General features: G+C 44.1%; 1 protein-coding gene across 1 annotated transcript in view; it reads left to right on the top strand.

Annotated features, from left to right (window-relative positions):
• LOC140455372 (cytochrome P450 2K1-like) overlaps positions 1-10,951 on the top strand; it is a 36,732-nt gene extending 25,781 nt beyond the window's left edge. The window contains exons 6-9 of the mRNA XM_072550174.1: positions 1,895-2,036; positions 5,483-5,670; positions 5,996-6,137; positions 10,233-10,951. Coding sequence (XP_072406275.1) covers positions 1,895-2,036; positions 5,483-5,670; positions 5,996-6,137; positions 10,233-10,411 — 651 coding nt within the window. The 3' untranslated portion in view covers positions 10,412-10,951. The remainder of the gene's footprint in view (positions 1-1,894; positions 2,037-5,482; positions 5,671-5,995; positions 6,138-10,232) is intronic.
• Positions 10,952-20,255: the final 9,304 nt, after the last annotated feature.

Below are 20,255 nucleotides of genomic sequence, written 5' to 3'. Positions count from 1 at the left end.
AACATCACGACTTCACAATCGGGCTTTGAGAACAATCAGCCTACACTCAGCCCCTTCCATTCTCCCATTCCCACAAATCTAAACCATCTCTTTCAAATCGCAGTGGACTGCAGTTCAACCTTTATGAAACTTAACCAAACATCCTCTAATGTTCCACCCTCCCCAAACTACCCCGCACAGCTCATTCTTTTCAAAGAAAAATTCCTTCACAGGATGTGGGCATCACAGGGGGTAGAATCATCGAATCCAGTGCAGGTGGAGGCCATTTGGCCCATTGGATCTATGCTAAGAGTCAACCAAATAGCTATGGGTTTGGAGTTATATGTAGGCCAGACCAGGTAAGGATGGCCAATTTTCTTCCTGGAGGGACATTAATGAACCAGATTGGCTTCAATGACAGGAGTTGACTCCGAACAGCATCCCACCCTTTCCTGCGACGGTGCATTCCTGTGGCCATTCAACTGAACCTGCACATCTTTGGACTGTGGGAGGGAACCGGAATTACCAGCGAAAACCCACATAGGCACAGGCAGAATGTGCAAACTCCACGCAGTCACCCAAGGAACCCAGATCCCTGGTGCTGTGGGGAGGCAGTGGTAACCACTGTACTGTCTATTTATTGCCCCTCCCAAATTGTCCAGAGGGCAGTAACGAGTCAACCATCTTTCAGTGGCTCTACCTTCGTGTATAGGCTAATGTCCCAAAGCATTTTACAGAGAAGGGTCAATTTTTAAAATGTGACATTTATTGTAAAACAGGGGAACGAGTTAATGAATTTGTGGACAGCAAGATCCCACATGAACAACAGAGATAATGACCAGATCACTCTTTTGGTAGAAGTGTAGACATTGGTGGAGACACCAGTGAAGAGTTCTCTGTCCTTGTTAGATTAATACCATGATATTTTACATCTACCCAGAGTCTTGGAGATGTACAGCATCGAAACAGACCGTTCGCTCCGTGATGACCAGATATCCTAAATTAATCAACTCCCGTTTGCCAGCACTTGGCCCATATCCCCTCCTATTCATATGCCCATCCAGATGCCTTTTGAATGTTATAATTGTACCAGCCTCCACCACTTTGTCTGGTAGCTCAGTCCAGACATGTACCACCCTCTGTGTGAAGAAGTTGCCCCTTCGGTCCCTTTTAAATCTTGCCCCTCTCTCCTTAAACCTGTGCCCTCTACTTTTGGACTCCCCATGCTTGGAAAAGGACCATGGCTTTTCACCATATCCATACCCCTCATGATGTTATAAACCTCGATGAGTTCACCTCTCAACCTCCGATGTTCCAGAGAAAACAGCCGCAGCCCATTCAGCCTCTCCCAATACCTCAAACCCTCCAACCCTGGCAACATCCTTGTAAATTGTTTCTGAATCCTTTCAAGTTTCACCACATCCTTCCTTGAGCAGGGAGACCAGAATTACACCTGTGTTTAATCAGTTAAATAGTTCATCTGAAAGGCAGCACCTCTGATAGTGCAGCACCCTCTCAGAACAGAGCTGAAATTTCAGCTGAGGTTGTGCACTCAGATTTGTGAGGTGTGGCCTGAATTCATGAAATCCTGACTCTGAGCAAGACAGCCACTGCCCCCCAATGATACAGACCCATCCAACAATATACACACTCAAATATTTCCCCCAAGAACGTGGTACCTTCTCCTTTATTCTGCTGTAGTTGTGGGTATGTTCGCCCCGAGCTGGGAAGTTGATTTGCTGATGTGCCATTCCCTGTCTCGGTGACACCTTCAGTGCCTTGGAGCCTCCTGTGAAGTGCTGCTGTACTGTGTCGTCTGGAATTGATTTAGTTCCGTTCCTGCTGCGTGCGGTTGCACTAAAATATTTGTGTCAAGAATGTGGCAGCTTCTCCTTTATTCTATTTTGTCTTGAAGGAATCAAAAGGCCAAGCCTTGGAAATTCAGAAAAAGGACATGCTGATTACAATCATTGACCTGTTTGGTGCCGGCACAGAAACCACTTCCACCACCGTGTGCTGGGGACTCCTTCTCATGATGAAATATCCGGATATCCAGAGTAAGGGAATCACGAACTTTGTGTTTGTTAGTTGTTGTTGGTGTCAACACTGTTACTTGATCATATGGACAGGACTATCGAGGTCAGTAGTAAACTAGGCCCATGGTCAGTGTGAAATTGGTCATTTTAATCAGTAACACCTCAACTGGTTGCTCTCAGGAAGAGCTGATGGTGAGGGAGTCAGCAAGTGGAGTCTTTCTGAAATTGAGTTGAATTCAAGGTAACTCCCCCAGGCATGATGTGCACTGCAGATTCAGAGATTATACCCAGTGTGACACTCATAACAACGTGATATCAATGTCAAAACCGCAATAAAGGTCATGCTATGGATGTCTCGCTTAAGCCTCCCCCCCAAATTCTGGAATCTTCTACCTGAAAGCCTAATATACTCCTCTGTTTATTCTGTTCGCTCATAAACTCTCCAAAGGTGAACAAAACTCTCCAGGAGGTCTCTCTCTTTCTCTGCTCCTGTACTTTAAGAAAACTCACCACAGTGACAGAAATACTTACCAGTTAATCATTAAACCCCTTCAGACACAAGGAAAATCCAAATGCCACTAGTTCAAAATTCAAAAATCCAAATAGACTGTATCACACACCTTACTTCACACACAGATGATTGGAGTTAAGAGTCGTGGAGCTCTACAGCACAATAAAAGGTCCTTTGGGTCTGTGCTGGTTAGAATCAGCAACCAAATTATTCTAATCTCAATTTCCAGAGCCATGTTTATCTGGTGTTATGAGATGCTGCTTTAAGAAGGATTTGTCCTTTTGAAAGCAAGTGTTGCAAACTAGAAGCCCAGTGGTCTGCTCTGAGCCCAGCGAGCTTTGTTTTTTTTTTAATGTTGGAACAATAGAAGCAGCCTGAAGGGGTGGTGTCAAGCTCCCACAGAGCCAGAATTTTAGTTTAACTTTCAGTCGTGTTGGGGTTTGGAAGCTGTTACACATCTCTCCCTGTTAAAACAAAACGCTCGAGTTCTCTCTCAGAGTTATCCCTGGATGGACTGGACTAGAGAGTTGCACGTGAGACAATCTGTTTCACTGAATTTGCCTTTGCCAAGTGTGTGTTTATGGGATGCTACGATCTTGGAACTGCTAATCAGTAGTAGTTAGCATATATATTATCTCGTTAAGCAATTCAATAGAGTCACAGTTAAATTAATTTTTAGAATTTCTTATTTGTCTGTATTTGAATAGGGTTTTAAGAATAAAGATTAGAGTCCCACAGTGTGGAAATAGGCTCTTTGGTCCAACCAGTACACCAACCCTCCAAAGAGTAACCTACCCAGACCCATTTCCCTCTGACTAATGCACCTAACACTATGGACAATTTAGCATTGCCAATTCAGCAGACCTGCACATCTTTGGACTGTGGGAGGAAACCCATGCAGACACAGGGAGAATGCACAAACTCCACACAGACAGTCACCCGAGGTAGTAATTGAACCTGGGACCCTGGTGCTGTGAGGCAGCAGTGCTAATCACTGAGCCACCATGCTGCCCTAAACTCTGTTTTCTTTCAAGCCTGGGAGTTTGACCAATCAAATTGTATCCGGAACGCACTTGCCTTTAAAAATAAGAAAACGCTGGGGGACTAGGCTATCTTCTTAATATATTTTGAGCGGGTTTGGTGTGGTCTGTAACACTGGGGATCACATGTGCACTTCTTAAATATTCTGAGGGTTTCTACAGAAATATCAGGAACCCAACAAGAACTGGCTGAGCTTCTTTCAGACAGATTCACTTGGCAAACAGTTGACTGTGTCAGAATTGGACTGATGGTGAGTAAGGATTTGTGGAGATGAGAATGGCCAATGATACCAATAAACACGTTTCAGAAGCAAGGGCAAGGCAACCTTTCAGAAAATGTCAAAACGATTTCCTTCATCTCGATCTCAATGTAACTGGTTGTAGACAAGCATGCTGCACGAGAGAACAAAGCAATGGCAGGCCTCCTGGACATCACCAATGTCTCTCATTGTATTTCAGAGCAGAATGATCTCTCTCACATTCAACTTGGCAAGATATTTCCTGCAATACAATGCATACTGTCGGTACAGTACCTTAAGCCATTGGTTGATTTAGGTCACTTTACACAGGCAGTCCCTTGGAATGGCTTGTTGTCAATCCAGTTCAATAGCTCAGCAATAAGTCTCGCGTGTGACCTGATGACTTGGCCACACATGGGTCAGGGGTCAGAGAGTTTAGTTTCTTATCTGATCTCTTTGATACTTGAACTTCACCTCCATGTGTTCCCGATGAACTCTCTTGAATTGTTCTGGGAACAACAAACGCTGGGGATCACAGTGGGTCAGACAGCATCCATGGAGAGAGAGGAAGTTAATGTTTCGAGTCAAGAGCTGCTCAGCCCAGCTCTGACAAAGAGTCATCTAGACTTGAAAAGTCAGCTTCCTCTTTCTCCATGGCTGCTGTCTGACCCGCTGTGATCCCCAGCATTTGTTGTTTCCAGTCCAGACTCCAGCCTCTGCAGGAATTTGCTCCTCTCTTGAATTGTTTGTTTGTTTCCTGAACACACTGTCTCCTATTTACTTGGTCATAGTCCAGGGGCCTGAAACCTTTGACCTCTTCTGGGCTGCTTTTGAGGAAACCCCGAAAATGGGGTCCTCCTGTCTTGGGTGAGTTCTGAGCCGAGCGGGTATTTTCACAGAAATTTAGGCTCAGTAAATATCCACTTGCAATGGAATTCTTCTCAATGGTAATAAGTATCTGTCATTCCAGAATTGGCATGGAATTATTTTAGAAGTGTTGTCCAATTGTCTTCACAAGTAAATGGGTGAGTGCGACTCTGACAGTACTCCAGAAGCTTCACACCACCCAGGGACAAAGCAGCCCCCACTTGATTGGCACCACATCCACAAGCATCAACTCCATCCACCACCGGCACTCAGTCGCAGTACTGTGTACCATCGATAAGATGCACTGCAGCAATTCACCAAAAATCTGGAAACAGCCTTCCAAGTCCATCTAGAAGGACAGGGGCAGCAGATCATGGCAAGTTCCCCTCCAAGCCACTCGCCATCCTGACTGGGAAATATATCCCCGTTCCTTCAGCGTCACTGGGTCAAAATCCTGGAACTCCATCTCGAGCAACATTGCCGGTCTCACCCCAACAGGTGGACTGCAGCGGTTCAAGGAGGCAGCTCGAGGGGCAACTAGGGACGGGCAATAATTGCTGGCCGAGCCAGCAACTTGCCCATCCCATGAGTGAAAAATAAAATGATAAAATTGATCTTGAAGGTTAGCACATAGTGACCCAAATACAACCAATCGCTTGTTGTATGTATTTGGCTTTTGTGTTTATTGAAGTTGATGAATATCGAATGGGGAACATAAGACACATTGATCGTGCCTTATTTCTGTCACTGATGAATTTCTATCCCATTGTTTGATGGCAGTTTCCCCAATCCAAGCTTCCTCTATTTCAGGGAAAGTTCAGGAAGAAATCGATCAGGTGATAGGAGCCGGACGAGCCCCTGTAACCGAAGACCGAAAGCGAATGCCTTACACTGACGCTGTGATTCATGAAATCCAGAGATTTGCCAACATCGTCCCCATCAACCTTCCTCATTCAACAACCGAGGACACACACGTGAAAGGACATTTCATTCCAAAGGTAGTTCTGAATGATATCAACCAGGCTAGGGTTTCACAATCTGTGTCTGCAAGAAATTGGAAGTACCTTCAAATTAAAATAAAAAGTGACAGAAAAAGAAAAGAAACAAGTTTTAAATGGGACTGATTTGGAAATTAGTGAATCGGGGGTGGCAATTTTCATAGTGGAGGAATCCCAATGACATTTAAAATAAGTATGGGCCCCGCTTTGACCACTGGGAACTAACAGGGTCAGGTCCAACACTGGATTCACACATCCCACTTCATTCACTCTCCATTGAAGTCAGGCTCAGAAACACATTCCGAATTATTGTTCTTGTTTGCAGGGAACGTACGTGATTACTGTCCTGACCTCGGTGCTGCGTGACAAAACTCAATGGAAAACTCCAAAGGAGTTTAACCCGGCTCACTTCCTGGATGCTGATGGGAATTTTGTGAAGAGAGATGCCTTCATGCCTTTCTCTGCAGGTAACTGGACGAGAGGGACATGTATTCCTGCTGTTAAATATCTCCATTTCTGAAGTGAGATGAGGAAATGTTGAGAGCAATCTTCATTTTGAACAGGCAGGAACTCCACAATGTCACAATTAGACCTGCTTTAGCATTTCGCGCGGGTGTAAACTGTACAGGGTGAACTTGGTCTTGTATCTTGCTGCCACTGTTGCTGGTCCCAACTGGGACATTCCAGTTCCTGTTGGGACCACGAGAGATATCTTGGGTTGATTCACTACCACCAATCCTTCTGATTGGTATCCATCTGCGTTACTGACATCCAATGGGGAAGGAGACTGACACAACGTCTTGAGCAGAAGGTAGCCTTAGTTTTGATGTACAGTAACTAGGTTTATTACATCTTACTAAATGACTAGTTGCAACATATCTGAGATGCTACGATTTCCTCTTGTGAGATATCGGGTCCAATCTAAGAGTACAGCAACTGCAGGGGGATCAACGTGACTGAATGTACAAACGCTGACACTTTATAACTAGATGGGAGGAGTGCATCCCATGATGTCAATTAACCCTTTCAGGTCTGAACTGCTTTATACTCCAGGACACAAGGCGCAGAGGCTGTTTGACAGCATAGGAGAGTCCTGGACCAGAGGGCAGAATCTGGAATAATGGGGAGCCCATTTAGCAAAGAGATGATGAGGAATTTTGTTGCTGTTAGAGGGCGGTGAGTCTATGGAGTTCTTTATTGCAGAGGGTGGCAGAAGTTGGGTCATTAAGTCTATTCAAGGCTGAGGTAAGTGAGGGAATCAAAGTTGGTGGTGAAAAGGCAGCAGAGTGGATTATCAGACCAGCCGTCAGAGCAGACTCAATGGGCTGAATGGCCTATATTTTTACTCTCATGATGTCATGGTCTATCCATTGGAGAATACATTTAAAAAAATGTTCTGCAGAGAGTTACCTTAGAAGCACTTCAGTCAAATAACAGTACAGTAGCACTGTAGCAAATAGTAGCACAGATTGAACTTGGTGGGGTTTTTTTTAGATTACTTACAGTGTGGAAACAGGCCCTTCGGCCCAACAAACCCACACCGACCCTCCGTAGAGTAACCCACCCAGACCCATTCCCCTACATTTACCTCTTCAGCTAACACTACAGGCAATTTGGCATGGCCAATTCACCTAACCTCCACATCTTTGGAGGAAACCTGCACAGACATGGGGAGAATGTGCAAACCCCACACAGATAGTTGCCTGAGGCGGGAATTGAACCCAGGTCTCTGGCGCTGTGAGGCAGCAGTGCTAACCACTGTGCCACCATATGATGTTGCCAGTGAGATGTAACTGTGAGGGGATCAGGTCTGCGAGCTACATCTCCAAGGAGACACATTCTATTGAATGTGGACAAACAGATTGGCAGAGGAGGTCGGGTTGCCTTCTCAGTAAGAAATTAAGTTACAACGATAGCAAGTAATGATACAGAGTCAGAAGCACAGAATCTGTGTGGGTAGAATCAAGGAACGGCAAAGGCTAAAAGACCCTGATGGGTGTTATGTACAAGCCTCTGAGCAAGAGTCTGGATGTGAGGAAGAAAATAAATCAGGAGACCGAAACGGCAAGTCAGAAAGATACTATTGCAATGATCATCAGGTCTTAAAGATGCTGGGAAAATCAGTTCACCTGAAGCCTTGGCTGAAGTTGGGTGCATAAAGCAGTTGTTCCCCAGAAAGCGGGGAGGTACTAATTTTAAGAAAAAGGTTACCTCAGTTTAAGGAGCTTAGTTTAAAAGTTCCAGACTGGATCTGCTTAGATAAAACCCTGAAAAGGTCATTTGAAGCTGAGAAAGTCTATGCTCAGTTGTATGCCAGCTCCAGGAAGAAGCTGATAGATTCTCAAGACTGTGAATTAAAGTCAACTTAAGCTCTATTGACAGGGCAGGGAATTATCTCAGATGGGAGTACTGTCGAGACATGTTAGTGGAATAAATGGGATTGATTTTTACAAAACCTTTACATTTTTGCTGTATGTAAATTGTTTGGTTAATTCTCTATTATCTTAATTGTCTGAAGGAGAGAAATTAGGAAGCACATCCACACACAAAGGGTGGTAGATGGTTCGAACTCTCTTCCACAAACTGCAGTTGATGCTGGATCAGTTTTTAGTTTTAAATCTGAGATAGATACATTTTTGTTAAGCAAAGACTTGAAGGGGTATGGGCCTAAGGGATATGGACCTATACAATAGATCAGTCATTAAATGGTGGAACAGACTGGTTGGGCTGAATGGCACACTGCTGTTCCTATGATTTTAGCCTGGGATTTCACTTAGAGTCTTGGAGTCATACAGCATGGAAAAAGACCCTTTGTGTCCAAGTTAGTGAGACATGATTTCTCATGCACAAAGCCATGTTGGCTATCCCTAATCAATCCTTGCCTTTCCAAATGCATGTAAATCCTATTCCTCAAAATCCCCTCCAACAACTTACCCACCACTGACATCAGGCTCACCCTGTCTGTAATTCACTTTTTCTTCGCCTTTCTTATACAATGACACCACATTAGCCAACTTCCAGTTTTCCGGCACCCCACCTGTGGTTATCAATGATACAAATATCTCAGCAAGTGGCTGAGCAATCTCTTCCCAAGCCTTCCTCAAAGTTCTGGGAAATATCTGCTCAGTTCCCAGGGATTTATCTCCCTTGTGTGTTTTAAGACCTCCAGCACCTTCTCTTCTGTAATATGAACTCTTTTCAAGCCTTCATTACTTATTCCCCCGAGTTCCCCCACTTCTATGTCGTTTTCCACAGTAAATACTGACACAAAGTCTCCATTTAACACCTCACCCATCTCCTATGGTTCTCCACATCGGCGGGCCTTGCTGATCTTTAAGGGGGTCCTATTCTCTCCCCAGTTACTCCTTTGTACTTAATGTACTTATCGAGTCTTTATGGATTCTCTTTAACTCAATTTGCCAAAGCTCTCTCATGTCGCCTTTTTGCCCTCCTGATTTCCCTCTTAAGTATACTCCTACTGCCTTTATACTCTGCTGGGGATTCACTCGATCCCAACTGGCTATACCTGATAATATGCCTCTTTCTTTGTCTTGAGCAAAGCCTCAATTTCTCTGGTCATCCAGCATTCTGTACACCTACCAGCCTTGCCCTTCACGCTAACAGGAACATACTGTCTCTGAACTCTTGTTCTTAAAGGCCTCCCACTATCCAACTATCCCTTTATCTGTGAATAACCTCCCTCAATCAATGTTTGAAAGTTCCTGTCTAATACCGTCAAACTCGGCCTTACTCCAGTTTAGAACTCTAACTTTTTGATCAGTTCTATCCTTTTCCATAACTGTTTTAAAACTAATAGAAATTACGATCACACAGCCCAAAGTGCTCCCACACCTCAGTCACTTTCCCTGTCTTCTTTCCTAACGGAATAATACCATGAGCTTGGATCGTAATAGTTTGTGTGGGAGAGCAGAGTGTAGGTAGAGGATCAGCAAGGTTCTTACTGAATGGGGAAAGGGGTTTGAGTGACCGAATGGACTCCACCTGTTTATGAATGAACTGTGTGTGTGTGTGTGTGTGTGTGTGTGTGTGTGTCTGTGTGTCTGTGTCTGTGTGTGTGTCTGTGTATGTGTGTGTCTTTGTGTGTGTGTGTACCTGTGTGTGTGTCTGTGTGTGTGCCTGTGTTTGTGTGCCTGTGTGTGCCTGTGTTTGTGTGTCTGTGCCTGCCTGTGTCTCTGTGTGTCTGTGTGTGTGCCTGTGTGTCTGTGTGTGTGTTTGTGTGCCTGTGTGTGTGTGTGTGTGTGTATATGTATGTGTGTGTGTGTGTGTCTGTGCCTGTGTGTGTGCCTGTGCCTGTGTCTGTGCCTGTGTGTATCTGTGTGTGTATGTGTGTTTGTGTGTGTGCGTGTTTCTGTGTGTGTGTATATGTATGTGTGTGTGTTTCTGTGTGTGTGTATATGTATGTGTGTGTCTGTGTGTGTGCCTGTGTGTATCTGTGGATGTGTGTGTGTGTCTGTGTGTGTGTGTGTGTGCCTGTGTGTGTGTGTGTGTTTCTGTGTGTGTGTGTGTGGGTGAGGTACTGACCATCCCCTGTTCTTTTTCAGGTCGGAGGGTGTGCGCTGGTGAGGCACTGGCTAAAGTGGAGCTTTTCCTGTTCTTCACCACCCTGCTGCAGAAGTTCCACTTCCAGGCCCCACCAGGGGTGACCGACCTGGACACTAGCCCGAGAATCGGCTTCGTGACCAACCCGAAACCCCACCGTGTTTGTGCTGTGTCTCGCTGATGGGACCCAGCGACAGGCCCAGTCGGTCTCTCACTGCTGGGTTTCTAAAGGTGGGACTCGATTATCCCATCTCTACACTAGCTGTGACACAATCGTTTACTGTTTGCACAAACCGTAATTCCATCAGCTTGTCTCCGAAACACTCTCCCGTGAAGGATAACAATTCCAAGGAACATTTTCTCCAGTTGTATAAAGAAGCTGGAATCCCATTGATAGGCGTGAGTCCACTGACCACTCAATCAATCCAACTCATTCATGTTGAGAAAACTTTACACACGGAGCATTGACTTAATCGGGTTATCGAAATGCTTTCAAATGGATACATTGCAACTACCGCATGGTTAAGCCTTGTTCTCGAACAATAACCAGCACGTTTCACTGATTCTGAATTAGGGAGACCACCTTACGTTAGTCAGACTCCTACCCAATCACATACAAATCCTCAGGGAGCTGAAAACTCTGTCAGATTAATCTAAATATGGAATAAAGTTAATCATGGATGTGATGATTAAATATCTAATAAATGTGCTCTATATCCAATTAGTGCAATGTCATTATTGGAAAATGGAGCTCAAAGTTGGTGGCGTGACAGTACAGTCAGATAGCTCCTGGATATATACTCATTACCGTTTGGTGCTGCCTCATTGCTGACTACGTTACTGGTCAAATGTGAATCAGCAGAAATGCGCAGAGATATGTGCAGATTCAACACCTGAATCTTTCTGAAAGGTGGAACGTTTATTTCATGCTTGCTATGCTTAAACATAAGGAATAGACTGGATCAGGCAGTGGTAGTGTCCCTACCTCTGAGCAAGGCAGCCTGAGTCCAAGTCCCACTTCTGCCAGAGGTGTGTAATAACATCTCTGAGTTTCGTCCTCGAATTTATGTAGCGTCCCATACTTCCTCACAATCGAAATTGGAATAAAGGTTGACAGTCAGTTTGAAGCAAGGCCACCATCATGGGATTTGGCATATAACACTCCATCCGTGATGGATTGCGGAAGGTGTAAAATTTCTTTAACTGCACTTTTGATAATATCGTCTAGTTTATTAAGATAATTAATCAAAACTTCTGATAAAATTAGATAATAATACAGCCTAGGAATAAAACACGTTTTTAAAAGTTCTATTTTCTGTACTGGTTTTAAGGGGGATCTTTTTAAATTTCCTATCCATATATCTAATTGGTTTTCCCAATCTGATTTACTTACTCCAATCCACGGATCTATCTTGGCACCTAAATATTTATCCGTGTTTCCTGGTTCTATAAATTGTATGATCCCATCATTTAACTTCCAATTAGTTGTATCATTAAATATAACTGTCTTATTTCTATCAGTAAAGTAAAATCGTTTCGTTTTCTTTGTATTTACCTCCATTCCCGTATTGTTACAAAATGTTTCCACCAATTTTAGATTGTAAACCATACCCTCATATGATTGGCTAATTAATGCTATATCATCTGCGAACGCTAATGTCGTGCAGTGAAAGCTATCCCCATCTAACCCTAAAAATATTCTCTCCTGCTTCTCTTCGATGGTACTTATCAAAGGGTCCATTACAATATTAAAAAGAATCGGTGACAATGCATCACCTTGCCTGACTCCTCTTAAAATTTCAATTTTTCCGGTTCTACACTTAAAACCTTCCACTTGAGTAAAATTGTTCTCATAGAAATTTGTAATCAATTTAATAAACATTAAAGGGAGCTGGAGTCTTTTCAGAGCTGTTATAATTAGTTTATGGCCTACTGTATCAAAAGCTTTTGCTAGATCCACAACAACTACCACTAAATCTCTCTTGTTCTTTTTAGCCCCGATAATAACATTTTCTAGGATTTTAATGTTTTCCTCGCATCCTGCTACACCGGCCATAAAACCTTTCTGTCTTTTATTTAGGTTTATCACTTTACTTAATCTACCCGCTACAATTTTTGTAAAACTTCTGAGCATAATTGGCCCTATAGTTATTGGCCTCCAATTATTAATATCCCTCAACCCTTCTTCTTCGCTCACTTTGGGAATCAATACCGTTCTACATATTTTAATTTGATCTGGTATTTTATCAGTTTTTATCCAAATAGGACATAATCTAGGAAGTAATGTATTACCTTTATTAAATATCTTAACTATCTCCCTCAGCGTTACCCTATCCGGCCCTGCAGCGGTTTTTACGCCCATCGCCTTTACGGCTAGATTCACATCTTCCACCATCACAGGACCACATACAACCTATCGATCCCTCCCCTTGACTTTTATATTTTGCAAAACCTCTTAAGTTATTGTTATCATTACGGTTAATTAATCTCTCTTTATAATAATCTTCTAACTCTTCCTTACTAAGGGGACGTTCGCACCTCACTGAGGCCCCCATTAGGGTTCTTGCTAGGTACTGTCTCTTAGTTTTATATAAAACCTGCATTTCTTTAAATTTACCTTTCTTTTTACTATACCTTCTCTTAGCTTTATTTTCCTTCCTATCCCTTCTTTGTCCACTATCCCTTTGCTTAAAACCTACTCGTTTAGCATGAGTTACCTTCTTACATGTACCATCTTCCTTATTCTTTCCTAATTTGTCTATTATCATACCCATAATGGTATCATGTTCCTTACTAATACCTTTATTCCTACCCATATCATCTTCAATTATTTTAATTAATTCTGTTAGTGACCTACCACTATAACCTAGATTATTCTCCTGATCACTCTGTTCATTCAGTATTTCTTCCTCCATGACCCTATCTATCACCAGGTCACTATTCTCCATTTCATTATTATCACTAATATTAAGGACCACTTCTTGATCTATACCCTTATCATTATCGCAATTTTTACTCTTCTTATTTAATAACCTCTTTTTGTCAGAAATTTGTTTATCAGTTTTCTCCGCGATAACTTTATTAATATTTTTACAGCCACTAAACTCTACTTCTAATTGTTGCAACTTTTCCCCCTCTTCCTTAGACCATATTCCCCTCTTATCTCCCTCTCTATTCTCCAACTTATCCTTAGTCTCTGTCTTCCCTTTTTTCCTCTTCTCATTTCTCATTGGAAAATATCTCGTCATGTCAAAGGAATAAAGTTCAACTTCGATAGGGCACAGAACAGGGGCTGAATATGGAAACAGGGTGATGTGTCAATCTGCAACCGTCCATTTCACCCTTCCTGGTTAAAATCTTCACTCATGTGGGTGAAATTTACAGAAGGTAATAGCACACCACTGTGAGAGATGGACAAGTCTTGCCCTCTCATTCTTTGAGCAATGTGTATAACAGATGCCAAGCTGGCATTGCACCCCTCCCATTGTCACTCCATCGAGTCTATTCTCAGAAGGCGCCCGAGAGAAAGTGATCCTCCCTCTTAGAATCATAAAGTCCTTACTGTAAACATAGAGGCCATTCAGCCCATTGAGTCTGCACCGACCCTCCAAAGAGCATCCCACCCAGGCACACCCCATGCCTGTAACCCTGCATTTCCCATGGCTAACCCATCCAGCCTGCACATCCCTGGGCACTGTGGACAATTTAAGCACAGCCAATCCACCCTAACCTGCACATCTTAGGAGAAAACCAGAGCACCCGAAGGAAAGCCCGCGCAGACACGGGGAGAGTATGTAAACTCCACACAGACAGTCACCCAAGGGTGGGTTCGAACCCAGGTCCCTGGCACAGTATGGCAGCTGTGCTAACCACTGAGCTACTGTGCGAAGTGCATCCCCAGAAATCACCTTTTTTTTGGGAGGGATATGAGGGTGTGCAGCTTTATTTCAGAATTCAATTTCGAATTTCGATAGATTCTTCTTGGAGAGGGGCTCTGTGTGGAAGGACAATGTGTTGCATATCCCCCTTGTCCCCCTTTGCATCAAGGAAAACAAATCCAAGTGTATAAAGAGGTGCCTGATCTCCCACTACCCAGTCCTGCACATCAAATTTCACTATCCACTCAATTATATTGTAAAGTCATAGACTCACACTGCATGGATTTCTGATGAACATCTTTTGCCCGAAACGTCGATTTTCCTGCTCCTTGGATGCTGCCTGACCTGCTGTGCTTATCCAGCACCACTCTAATCTAAACTCTGGTTTCCAGCATCTGCAGTCCTCACTCTCACACTGCACAGAAACAGGCTGTTTGACCCAATCAATCCATGCCAACCAGATTTCCTAAACTGAACTAGTCCCATTTGCTAACATTCAGCCCATATCCCGCCAAACCCTTCCTAACCTTTTACCCATCCAGATGCCTTTTAAATGCTGTGATTGTACCAGCCTCCACCACTTCCTCTGGCAGCTCGTTCCATACACACACCACCCACTGTGTGGAAAAAGTTGCCCCTCAGGTCCCTTTTAAATCTTCCCCCCCCAGTTCACCTTAAACCTGTGCCCTCTAGTTCTGGACTCCACCATCTGAGGGAAAAGACCTCAGCTATTCATACTATCCACGCCTCTCTCTGGGTTTTATAAACCTTGATAAGGCCATCCCTCAGCCTCTGACACTCCAAAGAAAAGGAAGACCACAGCCTCTCCCAACAACACAAATTCTCCAGGCTCGGTAACAGCCTTGTAAATCTTTTAGATTAGATTACTTACAGTGTGGAAACAGGCCCTTCGGCCCAACAAGTCCACACCACCACGCCGAAGCGCAACCCACCCATACCCCTAACCTAACACTACGGGCAATTTAGCATGGCCAATTCACCTGACCAGAACATCTTTGGACTGTGGGAGGAAACCCACGCAGACACGGGGAGAATGTGCAAACTCCACACAGTCAGTCACCTGAGGCAGGAACTGAACCCGGGTCTCTGGCGCTGTGAGGCAGCAGTGCTAACCACTGTGCCACCATGCCGTCCAATTTAGACTACTTACAGTGTGGAAACAGGCCTTTTGGCCCAACAAGTCCACACCGACCCGTCGAAGCGCAACCCTACTCCCCTATATTTACCCCTTCACCTAACACTACAGGCAATTTAGCATGGCCAATTCACCTAACCTGCACATTTTTGGATTGTGGGAGGAAAACCAGAGCACCCAGAGGAAACCCACACAGACACAGGGAGAATGTGCAAACACCACACCAACAGTCGCCCAAGGCTAGAATTGAACCTGGGATCTTGCTGCTGTGAGGCAGCAGTGCTAACCACTGAGCCACCATGCCACCCAATCTATCGAAGCCTTAAATATCCACAAGGACTCTGCCCCCCCCCCCCCCAATAGCTCTCTGTGGAATTCCAAAGACACTCAATGTTCAGAGTGAAGGAGTTCCTGCTCATCGGAATCTTTAATTGGTGCCTCTTTATTCTGAGACCATGCCCTCTTGTCCTCGACTCTCCTGTGATGGGAAACATCCTCTCAGCAAACCACTGAACAATCCCCTATGTCCCAATGAGATCAGCTCTCACTCTCCTGAACTGCAGTGAGTAGAGTCCCAACCTGTTTAACCTTTGCTCAAACATCCTCCGTACCGGGGAATCATCCTAGTGAATCTTCTCTGAACTGCCTCCAGTGAAATAATATCCTTTCCTCAAATAAAGGGACCAAAACTGCTCACAGTGCTCCAGATGCAGTCAGCACCTGATTTCCCACTGCCCAGTTCTCCACGTTAAATGGCATTGCCAAGTCACTATCGCAGTGAGATATCCCTACCCTTATACTCCAAAAAGGACCCACATTCCATTAGCCCTTCCTGCTGCCCCTGTGTGTTAGCCGTCTGCGTTTTGTGTAAAAGTATCCCTAAGTCCCTTTGTGTTGTATATTTCTCCATTTAAATAATAATACCCTGTTCTTTGAATGAACAGCTTCACATTCTCCCACAACCACACAGCCCAGTGTTTATATAACACCCCCAGTCATTTTATCACAACACCCCCCAGCCCAGTGTTTATATAACACCCCAGTCATTTTATTACAACACCCCCCAGTCCAGTGTTTATATAACACCCCCCAATCATTTTATCACAACACCCCCCAGCCCAGTGTTTATATAACACCCCCCAATCATTTTATCACAACACCCCCCAGCCCTGTGTTTATATAACACCCCCCAATCATTTTATAACAACCCCCCAGCCCAGTGTTTATATAACACCCCCCAATCATTTTATCACAACACCCCCCAGCCCAGTGTTTATATAACACCACCACAGTCATTTTATCACAACACCCCCCAGCCCTGTGTTTATATAACACCCCAGTCATTTTATCACAACACCCCCCAATCCAGTGTTTATATAACACCCCCCCAGTCATTTTATAACAATCCCCCCAGCCCAGTGTTTATATAACACCCCAGTCATTTTATAACAACACCCCCAATCCAGTGTTTATATAACACCACCACAGTCATTTTATAACTTCACCCCAGCCCAGTGTTTATATAAAACCCAAGTCATTTTATAACAACCCCCCCAGCCCAGTGTTTATATAAAACCCCCCACACCAGTGTTTATGTAATTTTCTCCACAAATCATTTTATAACAATAGCATGAAACAATTAGTAAACATGAGGTAGCGATAATGATTTTATTTTATAAAAATAACAGATTAATAATTTTATCAAACATTATTTCACTTTGTAATAAAATGTTTTTCAATCATTTTTTCCTAAGCTTGTGGGCGGCATGGTGGCACAGTGGTTAGCACTGCTGCCTCACAGCGCTAGGAACCCAGGTTCAATTCCCACCTCAGATGACTGACTGTGTGGAGTTTGCACATTCTCCCCATTTTTCAATCATTTTTTCCTAAATATGTTAAATTTAGTCCCGATGTTGTTTGTTGTAACCCAATTAAAGGATATTTGAATGACTATACCATTGCGGAGATGTTCTGATACATTAAGTACCATTAGGCCTTAAAACCAACAATAGTTTTATATGTCAAGCTGAATGGATTATGTGTTGTTCTTTGTGCAGAGTGTAGGTGTTGCTGGGTCAGTCAGTAAAGGCTGTTCTTCACGTGAGCCAAGAGTTATAGAAACCGTCTTCTGGAAGCCATTTGGTGTGAAGGAAGTGGGTTCCCAGAAAGGGAGGTCCAACACTTTCACTCAGCAAGAGTGAAGAAATGGTGATATCGGTCCAGTTTGGGATGGTGTGACTTGGAGGGTAACACAAAGATGGTGGTGCTCCCTTCAATCTGCAGCCCTTGTCCCTCTGGGTGGGTGGGAGATCACAGTTATTACAGAACCATGGCTGAGAGATGGACAGGACTGGCAGCTCAGTGTTCGAGGTTTCTGATGCTACAGGAGGGATAGAAACGGATGTAAAAGAGGAGGAGGAAGTAGCATTTTTGATGATGGAAAACATTACTGCTTTACTTAGGATATTTATGAAAAATCGTCCAGTGAAAATATGTGGGTTGGAATTGGAAATGAACAGGAAATGATCACCTTGATGTAACTGTGCTATAGACCTCCCAATCGTCAGAGGGAAATTGAGGAACAAATATACAGAGCGATCTCAAATATATGTAAGAAAATAAGATTGTAATAATAGGTGTTTTTAATTTTCCAAGCATTGACTGCAGCTACCATAGTGTTAAAGGTTTGGATAGTGAAGAATTTGTTAAATGTGTTCAAGAAAAGTTTCTTTATCAATATGTAAACATTCCTATGAGAGAAGGAGCAAACCTTGACCTTCTCATGGGTAATAAAACAGAGCAAGTGACTGAAGTGGTGGAAAGGCAACACTTTGGGTCTCGTGATCACAATTCGATTTGTTATAAAACAGTTAAGGAAAAGGATAAGCCTTCCCATAAAAATTAAAGTTTTCAATTGGAGTAAATCAAATTTTAATGGTATATGACCCTCTGGAGAACATCCCACCCAGACCATCCCCTGACCCTATCACCCCATATTTCCCATGGCTAGTGCACCTAACTTGCCTAATCCTGGGCACTCTTGGTAACTCAGCATGGCTAATCCACATCTTTGGACTGTGGGAGGAAACCAGAGCACCCAGTGGAATCCCATACAAACATGGGGGGAATGTGAAAACTCCACACAGACAGTCTCCCGAGGCTGGAATCGAACCCGGGCCCCTGGTGCTGTGAGACAGCAGTGCTAACCACTGAGCCACCATGCCAACCAAAGGGCTCAGATGTGGAGAAATATCTTCTCCCAGAGAGTGGGGAGTCTTTGGAATTTAGCGGCACAGAAAGCAGTCGAGGTCAAAACACTGCATGATTTCGGGAAGGAATTGGATATAGCACTTGGGACCAAAGGGATCAAAGGGAAAAGCAGGAACAGGCTCGTGAGTTGGATGAATATATGAGTGAGAAAAGAATAGAAGGATGTGTTGATTGGGTGAGGTGAACTTGGGGAAGGAGGAGGCTTGATTGATTTGATTTATTGCTCTCTCATGTACCACAACACAGTGAAAAGTGTTGTTTTGGGTGCTCTACCGGCAGTTCGTTCCCACGCAAAGTGCATCAAGGTAGCATAACACAGTGCAATGTCATAGCCGCAGAGAAGGTGCAGAGGAAGAGATCAGACTTAATACTTGAGAGGTCCGTTCAAGAGGTTGATAACAGCAGGGAAGAAGGTGCCCTTGAATCTATTTGTACAGTGGCTCAGTAGTTTGCACCACTGGCTCACGGTACCAGGGACCTGGGTTCGATCCCACCCTCGGGCGACTGTCTGTGTGGAGTTTTCACATTCTCCCCGTGTTTGTGTGGGATTCCACCGGGTGCTCTGGTTTCCTCCCACAGTCAAAAGATGTGGATTGGCCATGCTGAGTTACCAAGAGTGCCCAGGATTAGGCAAGTTAGGTGCACTAGCCATGGGAAATATGGGGTGATAGGGTAAGGGAATGGTCTGGGTGGGATGTTCTCCAGAGGGTCAGTGTGGACTCATTGGGCTGAATGGCCTGTTTCCATACTGCATGGATTCTACAAACTCTTCGACCCTCTGCCCAATGGAAGAGAGTAAATCCAGGGTGGGAGGGGGGTCTTTAAACATGTTGGTTGCTTTCCTGAGGCAGGGAGAAGTGTAGATGGAGTCAGTGGATGGAAGGTTGGTTTGTGTGAGCGACAGGGCTGTGTTCATGACTCTCTGTAGTTCCTTGTGACCCTGGGAAGAGCTGTTCCCAACCACGTTGTAGTGGATCCAGATGGAATGCTTTAAGTGGTGCATCAATAGAAATCATTAATAGTCTTGATGGATGTGCTGAATTTCCTTAGCCTCCTGAGTAAATAGAGATGGTGTGGGCTTGACAGAGACCGTGAATCTGTAGGGCCAAATAGCTTAAATCCGTGCTGTTAGTGTAATGCAGCTCAATGTCATTCTTAGTGATAAGAAGAAATATGATTGGAAATACTTACCACTGCTTCGTCGATAAAGACAAGGGCAAGACTGATTGCCAATGCAACAAGCACTGTAACCACAACGATGATTACACCAGTTAAGTCCGCACCACCTTGAAGTCCAGCTGCAAATTCGAACACATCCAAGATTTCAAAACTAATTTTGAAATGAGGAAACCAAGAAGGTGATCCATTCACTGCATTACAATGCAAAGCTTGAACAGGAGTTGTGGGAGATATTTGCTGATGACTGTAGAGTGTTCAGTACCATTGCATTCCTCACTCCACGTTCACATGCAGCTGGACCTGGACAACATTTAGGCTCGGAATTAATAAGGAGCAAGTAAAGTTGGTGCTACACAAATGCTGGGCAATGGCCATCTCCAAAAACAGAGTGCATTTAGCCAGCTCTCCATGATATGGGTGGCACGGGGGCTCAGTGGTTAGCACTGCTGCCTCACAGTGCCTGGGACCAGGGCTCAAATCCAGCCTCAGGCCACTGTCTGTGTGGAGTTTGCATGTTCTCCCCATCGATGTGTGGGTTTGCT

This window comes from Chiloscyllium punctatum, chromosome 30 (genome assembly GCF_047496795.1).
Source record: "Chiloscyllium punctatum isolate Juve2018m chromosome 30, sChiPun1.3, whole genome shotgun sequence".
NCBI classification, from domain to species: Eukaryota; Metazoa; Chordata; class Chondrichthyes; order Orectolobiformes; family Hemiscylliidae; genus Chiloscyllium; species Chiloscyllium punctatum.
This window is presented reverse-complemented; position numbering and strand designations above follow the sequence as displayed.